We start from the raw sequence: 19,101 nt of genomic DNA on the forward strand, positions 1-19,101 counted from the left end.
TTCTGCGCTCCAAAGAATAAAGCCCTAACTTGTTATATGGGGTGTGGTGGGGGGAGGGGGGGGGGGTGGTTGGGGGAAACTGTTTTTATCTCTTTCCTCGACGCAGATGCAATGTATTCCGTGTCGTATCTCTGTCTGCACTGCAGCCTAACATGGTGGAGCTGGCGGCCTCTTGCTGGGACTCGAGTCAGGATGGAACTCGTGTCTCTGGCACTGTGAGGCAGCAACACTACTGCTGCGCCACTGTGCCGGTTTGGGATACCTAAACTAAACTGGTTGGTTTAAGAAGGAACTGCAGATGCTGGAAAATCGAAGGTACACAAAAATGCTGGAGAAAGTCAGCGGGTGCAGCAGCATCTATGGAGCAAAGGAAATAGGCAACGTTTCGGGCCGAAACGTTGCCTATCTCCTTCGCTCCACCCGCTGAGTTTCTCCAGCTTCCGAATGAGCTTCCGAATTCACCTCATTTTTCAGCTGCACATTTTTCTACACTAAATTATGATAACATTATTGTGTTGAACTACAAAGTTCATCTCCACTGGAGACAATGGAATCAAATTTCAGGAGCATAGACGTTAATCTATCACACTAATAGCACACTTGGCTAACATCGCTATTCCCTGAGCCTGACCCTTTATACCTAATTACTTTAATAAAATCATGATGTAAAAGTTCACGGTCCAAATTTGATCATCTTCTGGATTTCTATCACTCACTGCTGGCCTTTCTTCTTGTATTGATCCTCCTCGTTATATAATGGAGACACAAAGGGACGGCACAGTGGTGTAGTGGATGAGTTGCTGCCTTACAGTGCCAGAGACCCGGGTTCGATCCTGACTATGGGCGCTGTCTGTATGGAGTTTGTACGTTATCTCCGTGACCGCGTGGGTCCTCCCCACACTCCAAAGACACAGGTTTTTTAGGCGTAGGAAGGAACTGCAGATGCTGGTTTAAACCGAAGATAGACACAATATGCTGGAGTAACTCAGCGGGACAGGCAGCATCTCTGGAGAGAAGGAATGGGTGACGTTTCGGGACGAGACCCTTCTTTAGGTTAATTAGCTTTGGTAAAATTGTAAATTGTCTCTAGTGTGTGGGGTAGTGTTATGCCCCTGTCCCACTTAGGAAACCTGAACGGAAACCTCTGGAGACTTTGCGCCCCACCCAAGGTTTCCGTGCGGTTCCCGGAGGTTTTAGTCAGTCTCCCTACCCGCTTCCACTACCTGAAACCTCCGGCAACCACCTGCAACCTCCGGGAACCGCACGGAAATCTTGGGTGGGGCGCAAAGTCTCCAGAGGTTTCCGTTCAGGTTTCCTAAGTGGGACAGGGGCTTTAGTGTATGAGGTGATTGCTGTTTGCCTGTTGTTTGCTGTTTCCATGGCGTATCTCTAATGTAAAGTCTAAATGGAGAAGATAAGATGTTTGGAGAATGCTCTACGGAATTGACATTCAACCACTCTCGTGTTGTGGGTTAAACTGTGGGAGATTATCTGAGGACGGGTGAAGGGTGAGGTCTATATTTTAAGATCCAAACCAGCAGACCACCTCGAGTGGGATATGAAGATTATAATCCATCATGGAGCTCATATGACAGTAATAAACCACTTCAACTCGCCAGTGGTATTTCATGGTATCAGTTGCACTGCTCAATTAGATTACCGGCTGGTAATCATCCTTAATGAAATCCATTATTCTCCATCTAAATCAACTCAGCTCCTGCCAGCAATTTACAACAAACCATCTCAATTAGATTCCAAGGCATAAAGTAGCTCAGTGACTCCGGCAGCATCTCTGGAGAACAGGGATAGGTTTCAAGTCAAGACCACTCTTCAGAGGAAGAGCCCCGACCCGTAACGTCATCCTATCAGTCTAAAGAAGGGTCTCGACCCGAAACGTCATCTACAGTCTGAAGAAGGTCCCGACCCGAAACGTCACCTATCCATGTCCCCCAGAGAAGCTGCCTGACAAGCGAAGTGACACCAGCACTTTGTGTATTTTTGTAAACCAGCATCTGCAGTTCCTTGTGGCTTCAATTAGATTCCAACCCTGGAATTCACTCTACGAGATCCTTTACATTGTAAGCACGATGTGTCGGGTCTTCCTGTTAGATTCTAGCCTGACCACCAGTCCAGTGTAAGTTACATCTGAGGTGTTCGATGCAAAGTGTTCATTCGTGAGCTAGCCCACATGTACACTGGGTTTTCTGGCCAAGGGAGGCTAGATCCATCTCCTATTCTCTGTCATGGTGCTGGTGGCTATCAATGCAAATGGACATGATGTGTGTGTAGATGTAAGCTGGATATACTGGATATATTAGGCAAAATCAATGATTGTAAAGTTCATGTTCATAAGTGCAGAATTAGCCCATTCGGCCTATAAAGTCTACTCCGACATTCAATCATAGCTGATCTATCTTTCCCTCTCAACCACATTCTCCTGCCTTCTCCCCATAACCCCTGACACCCGTACTGATCAAGAATCTGTCAATCTCCGCCTTAAAAATCTCTACCTTAATAATATCCAATCTGTGCAATTAATTCCACAGATTCACCACCCTCTGGCTAAAGAAATAACTAATTTCCTTTCTAAAGGTACATCCTTTTATTCTAGACTCTCCCACTAGTGGAAACATCTTAAACATAAACAGGCTCCTTGCATCTCCTTTTGACTAGCTTGTCTAGCTGCACAGCATGGAGACAGGTTCTTAGACCCAACTTGCCCATGCCGACCATCTACACTAGGCCCACCTGCCTGTGAGTGGCCCATTGCCATCTAAACCTATCATTTCCATGTACGTGTCCAAATATCTCTTAAACGTTATGATAGTACCTGCCTCAACTACCTCCTCCGGCAGCTCGTTCCATACACCCACCACCTTGTGTGTAAAAAGGTTCCTATTAAATCTTTCCCGCCTCACCTTAAACCTATGTCCTGGGGTTCTCAATTCCCCTACTCTGGGCAAAATACTTTGTGCATTTATCCGATCGAGTGCTCTTCATGATTTTGAAGAGATTGGGTACTTTTAAAAAGGTTATTGATAGGTTCGTGATTAGTTAGGGTGTCGAAGGTTATGGGGAGAAGGCAGGAGAATGGGGTTGAGAGCGAAAAATACATCAGCCATGATTGAATGGCAGGGCAGATGATGGGCCGAATGGCCTAATTCTGCTCCTATGTCTTATGGCCTTATAGTTTTGGACCTACCTCAGTGTCTTCTGCTCCAAAGAAAAACATAGCCTGTATTGTGGCCAATCATCTCTGGAGAAATAGAATAGGTAATGTTTTGTGTCGGGAGCCTTCTTCAGAATGCTACTGAGTCGGATTCAGAATGGTCTGAAGAAAGGCCCCGACCCAAAACGTCACCTATCCATGTTCTCCAGAGATGATGCTTGACCCGCTGAGCTTAGGTTTGTTAATTTTTAGTTTAGTTTAGAGATACAGCGCAGAAACAGGCCCTTCAGCCCATCGAGTCCACACCGACCAGCGATCCCCGTACACTAGCACTATCCTATACACTGGGGACTATTTACAATCTTTACCGAAGCCAATTAACTTACAAACCTGCACGTCTTTGGAATGTGGGAGGAAATAGGAGCACCTTGAGAAAACCCACATGGTCACAGGGAGAACGTACAAACATTCGTACAAACAGCACCCATAGTCAAGATCGAACCTGGGTCTCTGGCACTGTAAGGCAGCAACTCTACCGCTGCGCCACTGTGTTGAACCAAGTTACACAAGTACTTTGTGTCTATCATTGGTATAAACCAACATCTGCAGTTCTACTACTTCCTGCTGAACTACCCTCTGTCTGCATGTACAAACAATTTTTTTATGTTTTTGACCGTCCGAGTGATAGGGAATTACATTTGACAGACCTTCTCTTTACGAACAACTTGAATTTGCATAGTGCCTCTCACAATACACAAGTCACATGAATATAGAATGCACTCTCTGTTATAATACTGGAGTCTGCAGAGTATTCTCAAGACCGATATCTCGGATATTGTGGGGTGACACAGTAGCGCAGCGGTAGAGTTGCTGCCTCACAGAGCCGGAGACTCGGGTTCCATCCTGACTACGAGTGCTGCCTGTATGGAGTTTGTACGTTCTCCCTGTGACCGCGTGGGGCTTCTCCGGGTGTTCTGCTTTCCTTCCACACTTGGAGGACGTGCAGGTTTTTAGGTTAATTAGCTTTGGTAAATTGACGCCAGTGTGTTTGGTTTAGTTTAGTTTATTGCCACGTGTACCAACGTACAGTGAAAAGCTTTAGTTGCGTGCTATCCAGTCAGCGGAAGGACCACACATGATCACAATCAAGCCGTCCGTCCACAGTGTACAGATACCGGATACAGGGAATAATGTGAATAGCGTTTAGTGCAAGATAAAGTCCCGTAAAGTCTGATCAAAGATAGTCCGAGGGTCCCGATGAGGTGGGGAGTAGCTCAGGACCACTCCCTATTTGTTGATAGGATGGTTCAGTTGCCTGATAACAGCTGGGAAGAAACTCCCTGCATCTGGAGGTGTGCGTTTTCACACTTCAATGCCTTTGGTCCGATGGGAGAGGGGAGAAAAGGGAGTGGCTAGCGAAAGACTCGTCCTTGAAGGTAAGGTTAGGTACAGAGTGCTTGTACTTGCCGACCTTGTAGTCATGGCAACTTACCTGCTGCTCCCCAAATCATAGAATCATAGAAACATAGAAAATAGGTGCAGGAGTAGGCCATTCGGCCCTTCGAGTCTGCACCGCCATTCGATATGATCATGGCTGATCATCCAACTCAGTATCCTGTACCTGGCTTCTCTCCATACCCCCTGATCCCTTTAGCCACAAGGGCCACATCTAACTCCCTCTTAAATATAGCCAATGAACTGGCCTCAACTACCTTCCGTGGCAGAGAATTCCACAGATTCACCACTCTCTGTGTAAAAAATGATTTTCTCATCTCGGTCCTAAAGGACTTCCCTCTTATCCTTAAACTGTGACCCCTAGTTCTGGACTTCCCCAACATCGGGAATAATCTTCCTGCATCTAGCCTGTCCAACCCCTTGAGAATTTTGTAAGTTTCTATAAGATCCCCCCTCAATCCTCGCATTCCCTTTGTGTTAAGTTTAGAGACACAGTGTGAACACAGGCCCTTTGGCCCACTGAGTCCGCACAGACCAGTGATCACACATGCACACTAGTTCTCCCCTATACTCTGTATACATGTCGTATAAAGCATTTTATCGCGATGCATCACAGCATGGTTGGGGAACAGCTCCATCCTAGAACGCAGCCCAGACCATCACACAAGCCAACCTCCCTTCCATTTATCCATCTACACCACATGCTGCCTCAGCAAGGCCAGCAGCATAATCAAGGACCAGTCGCACCCCGAATCATTCCCTCTTCTCCCCTCTCCCATCAGGCACGAGGTACAGAAGTATGAAAACGCACACCTCCAGATTCAGGGACAGTTTCTTCCCAGCTGATATCAGGCAACTGAACCATCCTATCACCAACTAGAGAGCGGTCCTGAGCTACTATCTACCTCATTGGAGACCCTCAGACCATGTTTAATTGGACTGTATCTTGCACTAAACGTTAAACTCTTTAATCTGCATCTTTACAATGAGGACGGCCTGTCTATAATCATGTACAGTGCTGACTGGTTAGCGCGCAACAAAATATTTTCACCGTACTGTACCTCAGCACGTGTGACAATAAACTGAACTAAACATACAAGCATATAACATAATATACATACATAATATCGGGAAACCTACAAACCCACATGTCTTTGGAATGTGGGAAGAAACTGGAGCGTCCAGTGGAAACTCACCCACGCTCCTGATATTTGGGGGCTCCCGGTACAGAGTTGGGAAGATCGGGAGTGAGGGGGGGGAGGGGGGGGTCTCCCTGTCGGTCTGCTCCTGGGCCTGGCCAAGATGGCCATTCGCGGGCCCAAGCAGCGGGTTAGTCGACGGCCACACTGGGGTTGGCTGCCTACCTCTCTACCGGGCCTATTTCCTTCCATGCCTGTCCCTGGAGAGGGAACACGCAGTGTCCACGGGGACTTTGGAGGCCTTTCTGCGAACGCTGATCGCCACGGGAGGCCGAGTGTATTACTGATAAGGATGACGTCATTTTAAAATTGATGACTGTTGCTTTGTAAACTGCCACAAAGGCAGATTTGATCGTGTTACTCTTTTGTACGTTTGTGTTTGTTTTCTGAATAAAAGTATTTGTATAATTTTTTTTTAAAGTAGAAACACGCGGTCATAGAGAGAACGTGCAAACTCCGTATAGACAGTGCCAGTAGTCAGGATCGAACCTGGACCTCTGCCGTTGTGAGGCAGCAACTCTACTGCTGCGCCACCGTGCCTCAGTACTTACCCGCTGGATAAGGTCCAACAACAAGAAGGTGAGTGATCAGATCATCTGTTTCACAGCGACGCTCATTGATGATGTTACTCCACACTGTCTGGGATGTGTCGCAACATGAAAATACTTTTGACTAGAGCTGATGATAAGGAAAAGGCTTAGGTGAGGGTGGATGGGGAGGGAGATAAATAAGGTGTGGTTTAGAGACACAGCTTGCAGTTAGGGTCGGGACACACAGCTCTTTCATGGTGGCTTTTAGAAGCGAGTTGATTGGGCTTCTGAAAGAAAGAGTTCACAGGAGTGACACTAACCCAACCGATTGAAACAGGCCCTTCTGCCCACTGGGTCCATGCCGACCACCGATCACCCGTTCATACTAGTTATTCCACTTTCGCATCCACTCCTTACACACCAGGGACCATTTTACAGAGGGGCAATTAACCTACAAACCCACACACCTGAGGCCGAGATCGAACCTAGGTCTGGGAAATAGATCAGCCATGATAGAATGGCAGAGCAGACCCAATGGGCCGAATGGCCTAATTCTGCTCCTGTGTCTCATGGTCGTATGAGGTAAGAGGGGCAAAGTCTACACAGAGGCCTGGAACGTATTGCCAGGGGTGGTGGTGGAGGCAGATATGATAGTGGCGTTTAGTAGGCTTTTAGATAGGCACATGATTGTCCAGGAAATAGAAGGATATGTATCACATGCAGGCAGTGAGTAGTTTAACTTGGCATCGTGTTCGGCACAGCCATTTTGGGTCAAAGGGCGTGTTCTTGTGTTGTACTGTTTTGTGCTTGTCGTGTCCTGTGTGGAATGTACCTGTAAAGCTGCGGTAAATAAGAACCTCATTGTTCCATTCCTGCAGGTGGGGGACTCGGCAGGAGCCGGGGGGGCGTGGGGGGGGGGGGGGGGGGGGGCCTGCCGAGAACGAAGGGGGAGCCGGCCATGTGCGGCGGCAGCAGGCCTGGTCTGCAGGTATGCAAAATCAAAAGCATTTCACTGTAGCTAGGTGCATGCGGCAATAAAGTATCACTGGAAGCATCGTCGGCGCACACAACAGTAGATGAAAGACTCTCAAATTGAATTCCGCAGACGCAGCTCAGAAGCAGTTTGTTGCCATAATCTTTATTGCACTTTCACCGGGTTGCTAAACAATTACCACAAAAGTAAAACCAAGAAAAACATCGCTAACGAAATAGGCTGGAGAGCAAACACCAGCCACGCCGCCCCTACCTGTACACAAAGAACTAAGACCAAAGCCGGCAGTCATTTCCAGACCATTCTTGTCACTTATCTTCACGGGTCAGGTCAGTTTGCTTGAACCAATGCAGCTGACATTGAAGTTTTCGCAAGAATCCTTCTAATCATTTATTTATATACATATATATATACATACATATATATATACACATACATATATATACATACATATATATATATACACACACATACATACATATACATACATATATATATATACACACACATACATACATATATATATATATACATACATACATATACACATACATATATATATACACATATACATATACATATACACATACATATATATATACATATATATATATATATATATATATATATATATATATATATATACATACATGTATATATATATATATACATAAATATATACATACATATATATACACATGTATATGTATATATATATACATACATATATACATACATATATATACACATGTATATGTATACATATCTATATATATTTAAAGATTTATATATTTTTAAGTCTTTTGCTTCTTCGGTTTTGAGGATTGCACAACTGTTCAATATTCACATCTTAGGATAGTGAGAATAAAAAGCAAATAAGTGCCTTAACTTAGAAACTTTTTAATTATAATAATCTGTGACGGATTCTCTACTTTACATATTTGGAAACAATTACATCTCTGTTCTGAATTCACTGAATTCAAAAAAAGTAACTTGGGTCACCAGTCTCTGCAAGACTCCCAAATCTCACTTGGAGGAGTAAAAAAAGGGAGAGAGGGTGTCGTGTTCCTCGACTACCTGTCGGCGGAGGCAAAATTGGTTTTGAAGTCCACATCGTTTGCCACCACGCTGCCGTGACCGTCTTTCTCCACACAGTCACTGACTGTCTTTAGAACGATCCTCACTCTCCTGTCCATTGCTTTTAAGTGGGCGTCGATGAGAATGGGGGAGAGCTTGTCGTTGAACAGAGATTCCGCCATTAACTCGCTCAGCTTGTATTCTTCTTTTGCCAGCAACTGCAGACGGAAGTAGGTTGATTGCTTGATTCTGTACAGGGTGGCAAAAGGGCGAGAGTGTTAGCTCATATTCATACGTTGTTGGAGCAGAATTAGGCCATTCGGCCCATCAAGTCTCCTCCGCCATGACTGATCTATCTTTCCCTCTCATTCCTATTCTCCGGCCTTCTCCCCCAAAATCCCAGACACTTGTACCTATCAAGAATCTATCCATCTCCACCTTAAACATATCCATTGACTTGGCTGCCACAGCCATTTGTGGCAATGAATTCCACAGATTCAGCACCCTCTGACTAAATAAATTCTTCCTCAACTCTTTTCTAAAGGTATGTTCTTTTATTCTGAGGCTGTGCCCTCTGGTCCTAGACTCTCCCACTAGTGGAAACATCCTCTCCGCATCCACTCTATCCAGGCCTTTAACTATTCGGTAAAGCACTATTTGGCTGTGAAGAGTTGTGCCCTCCCCTCCCCTCCCTATCAATGAGGGAGCTATATTTTACTTTACGTTAAGACTTTAGAGATACAGCACGGAAACAGGCCCTTTGGCGCACCGAGTCCGCGACGACCAGCGATCACTCTGTACACTGGCACTATCCTACACACTAGGGACAATTTGCAATTTTTTACCGAAGCCAATTAACCTACAAACATGTACATCTTTGGAGTGTGGAAGGAAACCAGAGTGCCCAGAGGAAACCCATGCGATCACAGGGAGAACGTACAAACTCCGTTCAGACAGCGTCCATGGCCAGGATCAATCCCGGGTCTCTGGTGCCTGTGAGGCAGCAGCTCTATCACTGTGCTACTGTGCCGCCCCTAGAATAGAATCAGCAGAAATACAAGATCGTTCACCTCTCTGAACGCTTGGCATGGAAGAGGTGTTTTAGCTTAGTCTAGTTTATGGGTTAGTTTATTGGTCTTGTTGTCATGTGTACCAAGGCACAGTGCAAAGCTTTTTGTTGCATGCTATCCCGTCAAGGAAAAGACTATACCTGATTACAGTCAGGCCCACCATAGTGTACGGATACAGGATAAAGGGAATAACGTTTAGTGCTTTGGCAGTGAATGTGTGAATCACGTGCAGGCAGAGGAGATTAGTTTAGTTTAGTTCATGATCATGTTCAGCATACATATTGTGGGCTGAAGGGCCAGTTCTTGTGCTGTACTGATCCATGTTCCATGTTCTATGTTCTGTTCTACATTATTTGTTCTCTGTTCCAAGTTGTATGTACTATGTTCCATGTTCTATGTGGTATGTTCCATGTTCCATGTTCTATGTGCTGTGTTCTATGTTCTATGTTCCATTTCCATGTTCTATGTACTATGTTATATGTACCATATTCTATGTTCTAAAAAACTCTGCTCTTTTGTTTAAGGAGACTGTATTTCCAATTGGTGATGGGAACAGCTGATAGAGTTGCTGCCTTACAGCACTAGAGTTCGATCCCGACCTTGGGTGCCGTCTATGTGGAGTTTGCACGTTCTTCCCATTACTGCGTAGATTTCTTCTGGGTGCTCCGGCCTCCTCCCACATCCTAAAGACGTGCGGGTTTGTAGGTTAATTGGCCTCTGTAAAAATGGCCCTAGTGTGAAGGGAGTGGATGAGCAAGTGGGATAACATAGAACTAGTGTGAACAGGTGATGAACGGTTGGCGTGGACTCAATGGGCTATAGGGATTGTTTCCATGCTGTATCTCTAAACTAAATTAAACTAAACTAAAAAACTAAGCTCTTTTCTTCACCCTTCTTAATGTGTTCTGATCACACTCCATTACTAGTCCAGAGTTTAAATCGCTTTAAATCGATGTAATTGTTTATACGTTGACATATAACACCAGCAATCATCACTGTCGGCTGAAGGGTCTGTTCCTGTTCTATGTCCCATCTCACACCTCCCACTGTGCACACAAACCTAAACCGGCTCCTCGACCGGACACACCATCCGGGTGCTCCGGTTTCCTCCCACGTCCCTAAGACAAGTGGGTTTGTAGGTTAATTGGCCCTCTGTACATTGCCCCGAGTGGATGTGAGGTCAGGATTGAACCGAGGTCTCTGGCGCCGTGAGGCAGCAGCTCTACCAGCAGTGCCACTGTGGTGCCCCAGGTATCTCCTCGTGGGGATCACATTGATATTATGTGAAACATCGTAAGATTTGTCCTCTGGGTTGTGGGTGCTAAATAACTCCACGCTTTGCACGGCTCTGCTGTGCTGGCACTGGGGGAATCAGTGTAGGTTGCTAGTGGGTACACACAAGAGAACCGATTGTAGGGCAATGGGTTGACATTGATGTCTTTGCACGGGAGGGCTAGTAGTGATTCAGTGGGCCGAATGGCTCCTATTTTGATGCAATGGGAAAACACTCACACCCTCGGTACTCACCGACAACACTGACTTAGTGGCATCAGAATGGAAAGCTCATCATGAGAATGTTTACCAAACCTGTGGACGGGGCAAAGCAAAGAAAAGATGTTAGGAAGAACCTTTCATGGTTGCAGGTAGCAAGCAAGAGTACTGTGTCTTACACATGGGTCTAGAAACAATCTTACCTCTCCCCATCCAACCTCATTCTTGGACGTGCTGCTTTTCCTGACTGACTTGAGGAGAATTTCCAGCAAATGTCTTCCCCCCACCAGTCAATAGTGCAGCCAACTCCTGGTTAATGAACAAGACCTGGCAGGACCTGGTTCAGAATGCATTCACCTTTGATCTAGTTTTGCAGCCTTGGTCTGGGGTAAACAGTGACCAAGTCCAAACCATTTGGATAAGAATTTCAAACAATGATTTTTATCAGCACTCGCAAACACACTGACAAGTACAGGCTGAGTGAGTGAATAAACCACCTGGTATAACCTTGCTACATTGATGTATCTGATACTGCTGTTTAGACTTTGGGCTTTAGAGATACAGTGAAGGAACAGGTCCTTCAGCCCACCAGGTCCGTGCCAACCAGCGATCACACGCGCACTGTCCTAAGGACAATTTTATAATGTTGCAAACGCCAATTAACGTCTTTTTGATGTGGGAGGAAACCGGAGCACCTGGAGGAAACACACATGGCCTCAGGATGAACGTACAAACCCCATCTAGACGGGTCTCTGGTGCTGTAAGGCAGCAACTCTACCCACTGCGCCAATGTGCCGACTCGAGTTTAGCTTGGAGATGCCTGATATGGGATTTGCTTCAACAGTGAACTAGCCCACAGACGCCACACTTGGCCGGGAATTTGCAAACCTTCATAGAAATATAGTCGCAGGGATGAGCCATTTAGTCCTTCGAAAAAACAGCTCCATCATTCAACGGGATCCGTTATGAAACTCTATCTCAGCACCACCTAGTAATCGATATCTACTGTGAAGACACGAAGGAAATGAAGGTATATAGAAGGTATAATATAAAAATATTGGGTGGCACAGTGGTGGAGTTGCTGCCTTACAGCACCAGAGACCCGGGTTCAATTGTGACAGCAGGTGCTGTCTGTATGGAGTTTGTACATTCTCCCTGTGACCATGTGGGTTTTCTGAGGGGTGCTCTGGTTTCCTCCCTCATTCTAAAGGCGTGCGGGATCGTAGGTTCCTTGGCTTCTGTAAATTGTCCTTAGTGTGTAGGAAGTATGGCCTTATGTATGGGGTGATTGCAGGGCGGCATGGACTCGGTGGGCTAAAGGGCCTGATTCCGCACTGTATCTCTAAACTAAACTTTAAAAAAAGAAGTTCTATACTATTTAAGTTCTCATCACTGAGTTCTTACTATCTGATATTTCTATATCTGAGCTCGATATCTGATATCTTGATGTCTCAATATATACGTAGTTAGTGATACAGGAGTCCTTATCACCGAGTTCCCTATATCTAGTGCTGTGTAAATGCCATGTGTAACAGTATCTGTTCTACTTATCAATTGTATGCACTGTAGATAACATTTATCTTCTACAGATGTGCCGTAGAGAGCATTTTATCGGGATGCGTCACAACAGGGTTTGGGAACAGCTCCATCCAAGATCGCAAGAAATTGCAGAGAATTTTGGATGTAGCCCAGACCATCACACAAACCAACCTCCCTTCCACTGACTCCATCTACACTTCACGCTGCCTCGGCAAGGCACGCAACAAAAGCTTTTCACTGTACCTCAGTACACGTGACAATAAACTAAACACAAACTACTTATTAATCGCTTATATCAAGGTTTATTTGTAAACCTCATTGCAAACACGTGGCATTAAGAAGATGGTGAATGAGAGAAAATAACAGGTTCACACAAATGAGGAGGAATGATGCTACTGCCACAATTATAGACGAGATGTGTGAGACAGTCTAGAAGTGGTGAATTGCTGCAATCAACGCCGGCACTTCAGAAATATTAATTACATTTTCTCGTGAACATTTTTGCCAACGGTTTCCCTAAAAGCCCGAGTGAATTTACACTACGTCAGGTTGCATTTACAACTGCACTTATCTTTATAATTATTTAATTATATAATTGCATATTGTAAACAGTTAAAATATAGAAACAAGGAACTGCAGTTGCTGGTTTGCACAAAGGAACACAAAGTGCTGGAGTAACTCAGCAGGTTCAGCAGCATCTCTGTAGAACATGGATAGGTGACATTTCGGGTCGGGACACTTCTTCAGACTGACGGAGAGAGTTTGAAACGTCACCTATCCATATCTTCCAGAGATGTTGTCTGACCCGTTGAGTTATTCCGGCACGTTGTGCCCTTCTGGGGTACTCATTAGCATCTGCAATTCCCTGTTTCCGTGTGGGTAGGTGACATTTCAGATCAGGACCCTTCTTTATTCTCAGGGTCTTGACCCGAAATGTCATCCATCCTTGTTCCTGGAGATGCTGCCTGACCCGCTGAGTCTGAAGAAGAGTCTTAATAATAATAATAATAAATTTTATTTATGGCCGCCTTTCAAGAGTCTCAAGGACACCTTACAAAAATTTAGCAGGTAGAGGAAAAACATGTAAGGGGAATGAAATAAATAGTAGAGACATGACTAGTACACAAAGTAAAGACAGAATTCAATACAAAACACAATATGAGGCAATTAATGCACAGATGAAAAAGGGAGGGGGACGTGGGGCTAAGGATAGGCAGAGGTGAAGAGATGGGTCTTGAGGCGGGACTGGAAGATGGTGAGGGACACGGAATTGCGGATCAGTTGGGGGAGGGAGTTCCAGAGCCTGGGAGCTGCCCTGGAGAAGGCTCTGTCCCCAAAACTGCGGAGGTTGGACTTGTGGATGGAGAGGAGACCGGCTGATGTGGATCTGAGGGACCGTGAGGGTTGGTAGGGGGAGAGGAGGTCAGTGAGATATGGGGGGGCCAGATGGTGGAGGGCTTTATAGGTGAGGATCAGGATTTTGTAGTTCATCCGGTGGGAGATGGGAAGCCAGTGAAGTTGTTTGAGGACTGGAGTCGATGCGATGCCAGGATTTGGTGTGGGTGATGAGTCGGGCGGCTGCGTTCTGGACCAGTTGGAGTCGGTTGATGTAGGTGGAGCTGATGCCAAGGAGAAGTGAGTTGCAGTAGTCCAGTCGCGAGGAGATGAAGGCATGGATGAGTCTTTCAGCAGCGGGAGGTGTGAGAGAGGGTCTGAATTTGGCGATGTTGCGGAGATGAAAGAAGGAGGTTTTAATGACATGGCGGATGTGAGGCTCAAGGGAGAGGGTGGAATCAAAGACCTGAAACATCACCGATCCATATCCTCCAGTGATGCTGCCTGACCCGCTGAGTTACCTCAGCACATTGTGTTCTTTTGTAAACAGTTAAGCCGTGCTATAATTTTACCGATGATGACACCTCTGGGTTTGTAAGGGCTTGGTACTGTCTTGAAGGAGAAGTGGGTTAGTGCAGTGAGTCAGTGCAGTGAGTCAGAAGGCAGATTGTGGATTGTGTCATCTCATTGAATTGTGACTTTGTTATTCAGTGTAAAATGTCTGCTTTCTGTTGTTAACTCATAATAGTTTGGGTGATATATTTTTCAAGAGACAACAAAGAAACTACATCCCAATGTATGTTCATGCACGATTATACATGTGTGTTTACAGCCAAACAATCACACACAGCTTGGTCGGGGAATAGCTTTAACAAGGGCGACACAGTGGTGCAGTGGTAGAGTTGCTGCCTTACAGCACCAGAGGCCTGGGTTAGATCCTGACCATGGGTGCTGACTGTACGGAGTTTGCACGTTCTCCCTGCAGCCCCATAGGTTTTCCCCAGGTGCTCCAGTTTCCTCCCACATTCCAAAGATGTGCAGGTTAATTGGCTTCATTACTATTGTAAATTGTCCCTCGTGTGTTGGATTGTGCTAGTGTACAGTAGGGGGTGATCGCTGGTCGGCAAAGACTCAGTGGGCTGAAGGGCCTGTTTCCGCGCTGTATCTCTAAACTAAACTAAACTCCGCCGGAGTTGTGGATCTCGCAGTCCATCACACAGACCGGACAAGCCACCAAAGCGACACAAAGTGCTGGAGTAACTCAGCAGGTTCAGGCAGCATCTCTGGAGAACATAGATGGGCGACAATGTCGGGGCCCTTCCTCATCCCACCATCAAATCAACATACACCACACTATCACGATAAAGCAGCCAACATAATCAGTCTTTCTCACCCTGGCCATTCTCTCTTCTCCCGTCTGGAAGAAGATACAGAAACTTGAAAGCACGTACCACCAGACTCAGGAACAGCTTCTTCCACTTTGTTATCAGACTACTGAATGGTCCTCCCATAAGTGAGGGTGTTGTCCTGATCTTCCAACCTACCTCATTGTGGACTTTGGACCTTTTCTCTTGAACTGTTACACTACAATGCTACAAAGTTTATTCTGCACACTGGCTCTTGCCCCATCTGTTGTCCTTGTCTATGGCTCGGTTGTACTTATGCATAGTAAGATCTGATTTAACTAAACACAAACACTTTTCACCGTATCTTGATCCATATGACAAAAATAAATTATATCAACACATATGTGGACCCACAGCGACATAATCAGATAAACACACGTGTTTACATGTTTGTTTACACTTAGGAAGACACAGCCACACAAACTACATGTTCAGATATATTCACACACATCATACACATGCTTGAACACATACAAAACGCACATATGCACACGAACAGACAAACGCACACAAACACGTAAATACATGCACATCGACCCACACACATATGCACATATGCACGCACAACACACACATGCATGCACAACACACACATACACACGTGCACATGCACATACAACACTCATGCACATATCCACACATGCATGGATGCACACACATTCTCTTGCACTTCCAACGCAGATAGTACACACACATATCAACATAAGCACGTACAACATATACACACACAAACACACATACACGCCCGCACATACACGCTCGCACATGCACTCACACATATACAAACACAGGCTCTCTTACGCTTCCAATCGGGAGCCAGTACATATATACTGTGTCATAAAGGTCATATTCTCACTCCTTACCCTCTTCCGTTGTCCAGATGAATAATAAACGAATCGTTTCCAAACTTTTCAAAGGTTTCGTAATGGTGCCGGTCCATGTTACCTGCAGAGGAGGCAGCAGGGAACCAGTCAGTGACGATGTCCTCTCCCTCCACCCACTCATGGTCGTGTGTGTGTGTGTGTGCGTGGATGGTGAGTGTTTGGATATGGCACCTCGGTCTTCCCACTGACTGGTTAGAACTCAACAAAAGCTTTTCACTGCACCTCGGTACACGTGTCAATAAACTCAACTCAAACTCAAACTCAAAACTCAAAATTCCTCTAAACCTTGAAGAAACATTGTGGGGGAAAAAGATTTAATAGGGACCTGAGCAGCAACTTTTTTCGGGTGGTAAGTATATGGAACGAGCTGTCGGAAGAGGCAGTTGAGGCAGGTACTGCCTCAACGTTTAAGAAACATTTCGACAGGTACATGAATGGGATAGGTTTAGAGGGATATGGGCCAAATGCAGGCAGGTGGTACTAGTGCAGATGGGACATGTTGGTTGGCATGGGTAAGTTGGGCCGAAGGGCCTGTTTCCACGCTGTACGACCGTATGACTCTAAACAAGGCAGTCCACCCGAAAGGTCTCCACCCGAAACATCACCTATTCCTTTTCTCCAGAGTTGCTGCCTGACCCGCTGAGTTACTCCAGCACTTTGTGTTTATCTTCGGTGTAAACCAGCATCTTCGGTTCTTACCTACACAAGGAACTGCAGATGCTGGTTTACACAAAAGGACAGAAAGTGCTGGAGTACCTCCAGCGGTTTGTGTCCCTCTAAGCCGTTCCTATCTGCGTACCTGTCCAAATGTCTTTTAAAAGTTGTCATTCAAATGTCCGTCCAATTCCCCGCATCTGCCAAAAACTATGGAGGTGTGAGCCGGAAAAAGGGGGAGCAAACAGATCCTCAAAGTTTCTGTTTGTTTGTAAAGCAGCCGGTATGCGGGATCTGGAAAACAAACATTCGGCCCGTCCACACTCCTCCTGGCTATACTGGCTGTGGACTCTCAGCTAATTCAGTCTGGGCGGGTGATTAGTCCTGGCCTCTCCTGCCCGGCTGGTACCCGTTGCCAACCAAGCTGGAATACCATCTCACAAGGTGCCCAGAGAAGATTTGGTTCATGTACAGGTTATGAGTGTTTGGCGGCTCTGGGCCTGCTGGAGTTTAGAAGGATGAGTGGGGGGACCTCACTGAAACGTACCAAATAATGAAAAGCCCGGATAGAGTGGATGTGGAGAGGATGCTTCTTGATTCTTGATTAGTAAGAGTGCCAAAGGTTATGGGGAGAAGATGGGAAAATGGGATTGAGAGGGAAAGATAGATCAGCCTTTGAAGCAGCACAGCGGGGCAATGGTAAAGCAGCTGCCTCACAGTGTGGTCAGTACGTGTGCGGTCTGTACGGAATTTGTACGTTCTGCCTGTGACTGTTTATGTTTTCCCCGGGTGATCTGGTTTCCTCCCACACTCCAAAGATGTACGGGTTCGTCAGGACAATTGGCTGAGTAAAAATTGTAAATTGTCCCTACTGTGTAGGATAGTGCTAGTGTACAAGGGTGATCGCTGGTCAGCACGAACTTGGTGGGCCAAAGGGCCTTATGCCATGCTGTATCTCTAAAGTCGTAAAGTTTAAGGATTGAATGGTGGGAGTAGACTCGATGGGCCGAATGGCCTAATTCTGCTCCTATGACTTATGAGCTGAGGAGGTGGGCCGAAAGGCCAGTTCCCCTGCTGTACCACCCCCCACGAGACGGAGAGCTGTTCTTACCCATGAGGAAGTCAAAGACAGTCATGTCGATGAGGTCGAGGAGCCGTGTGCCGGAGTTGTACGGAGCCGTCTGCTTCACCTCCTCACAGTAGTCAGGGTCCACCTCCCACCTGCACAGAGGGAACAGAAACCCTTCAACACCACGGCCAGTGACACCACGGTAGAGTTGCTGCCTCACAGCGCCAGAGACCCGGGTTCAATCCTGACCTCAGTTGCTGTCTGTACGGAGTTTGTACGTCCTCCCTGTGAACACGTGGGTTTCATCCAGGAGCTGCGGTATCCTTCCACGTTCCAAAGACATACAGGTTTGTCTGTTAATTGGCTTCTCTGAATTGTAAATTGTTCCCAGTGTGTAGGGTAGTGTTATTGTACGGGGTGATCACAGGTCCGTGTGGACTCGGTGGGCCGAAGGGCCTGTTTATGCACTGTATGTCTAAAGTCTAAAGTGTTACAAGGTACAGTAAAAAAAAAAATTCCTGCAGTCAGTGAAAACATATACACAATTACAATCAACTTTTCCAATGTATAGAACCAGGATAAAGGGAATAACATTTAATGCAAGATAATTTCCAATAAAGTCGGAATAAATTCCTCGCACAAACCAACCTCATTTCCATGAACTCCATCTACACTTCACGCTGCCTCGGCAAGGCCACCAGCATAATCAAGGACCCGTCTCACCCTGATCACTCCCTCTTCTCCTCTCTCCCATCAGAAAATACACAGTTCCTTCCCAGCTGTCATCAGGCAACTGAACCATCCGACCAACAACTTGAGAGCGGTCCTGAGCTACTATCTACCTCACTGGAGACCCTTGGACTATCGTTGATCGGACTTTATTTTGCATTAAACATTATTCACGTTATTCCCTTTTTCCTGTATCTATACACTGTGAATAGCTCTATTGTAATCACGCATAGTCTTTCCGCTGACTGGATAGCACACTATAAAAGTTTATCATTGTACCTCGGTACACGTGACAATAAACTAAACCCAAACTCAAACCATTGAATCACTGAATGATGTCCGAGCTGACTGCAATGACGAATAAGACTAATCTGCAGGTCTATCCCTGGCCTATTCCCCTCCATTCCAGGCTTGTTCATGTTTAGTTTAGAGCGCGGTAACAGGCCCTTTCGCCCACCGGGTCCGCGCCGACCAGCGATCCCCGCACATTAACACTATCCTAC

The 19,101-nt window shown here is 46.0% G+C and overlaps 1 protein-coding gene across 1 annotated transcript in view; it reads right to left on the reverse strand.

Moving 5' to 3' along the window:
* Positions 1-8,224: 8,224 nt before the first annotated feature.
* The window catches only part of fam20c (FAM20C golgi associated secretory pathway kinase), a 48,551-nt gene continuing 37,674 nt past the window's right edge, over positions 8,225-19,101 (reverse strand). Inside the window, exons 7-10 of the mRNA XM_033040548.1 lie at positions 17,912-18,021; positions 16,126-16,207; positions 11,019-11,078; positions 8,225-8,670 (exon numbers count right to left, since the gene is read on the reverse strand). Coding sequence (XP_032896439.1) covers positions 8,418-8,670; positions 11,019-11,078; positions 16,126-16,207; positions 17,912-18,021 — 505 coding nt within the window. The 3' untranslated portion in view covers positions 8,225-8,417. The remainder of the gene's footprint in view (positions 8,671-11,018; positions 11,079-16,125; positions 16,208-17,911; positions 18,022-19,101) is intronic.

This window comes from Amblyraja radiata, chromosome 22, assembly GCF_010909765.2.
Source record: "Amblyraja radiata isolate CabotCenter1 chromosome 22, sAmbRad1.1.pri, whole genome shotgun sequence".
NCBI lineage: Eukaryota > Metazoa > Chordata > Chondrichthyes > Rajiformes > Rajidae > Amblyraja > Amblyraja radiata.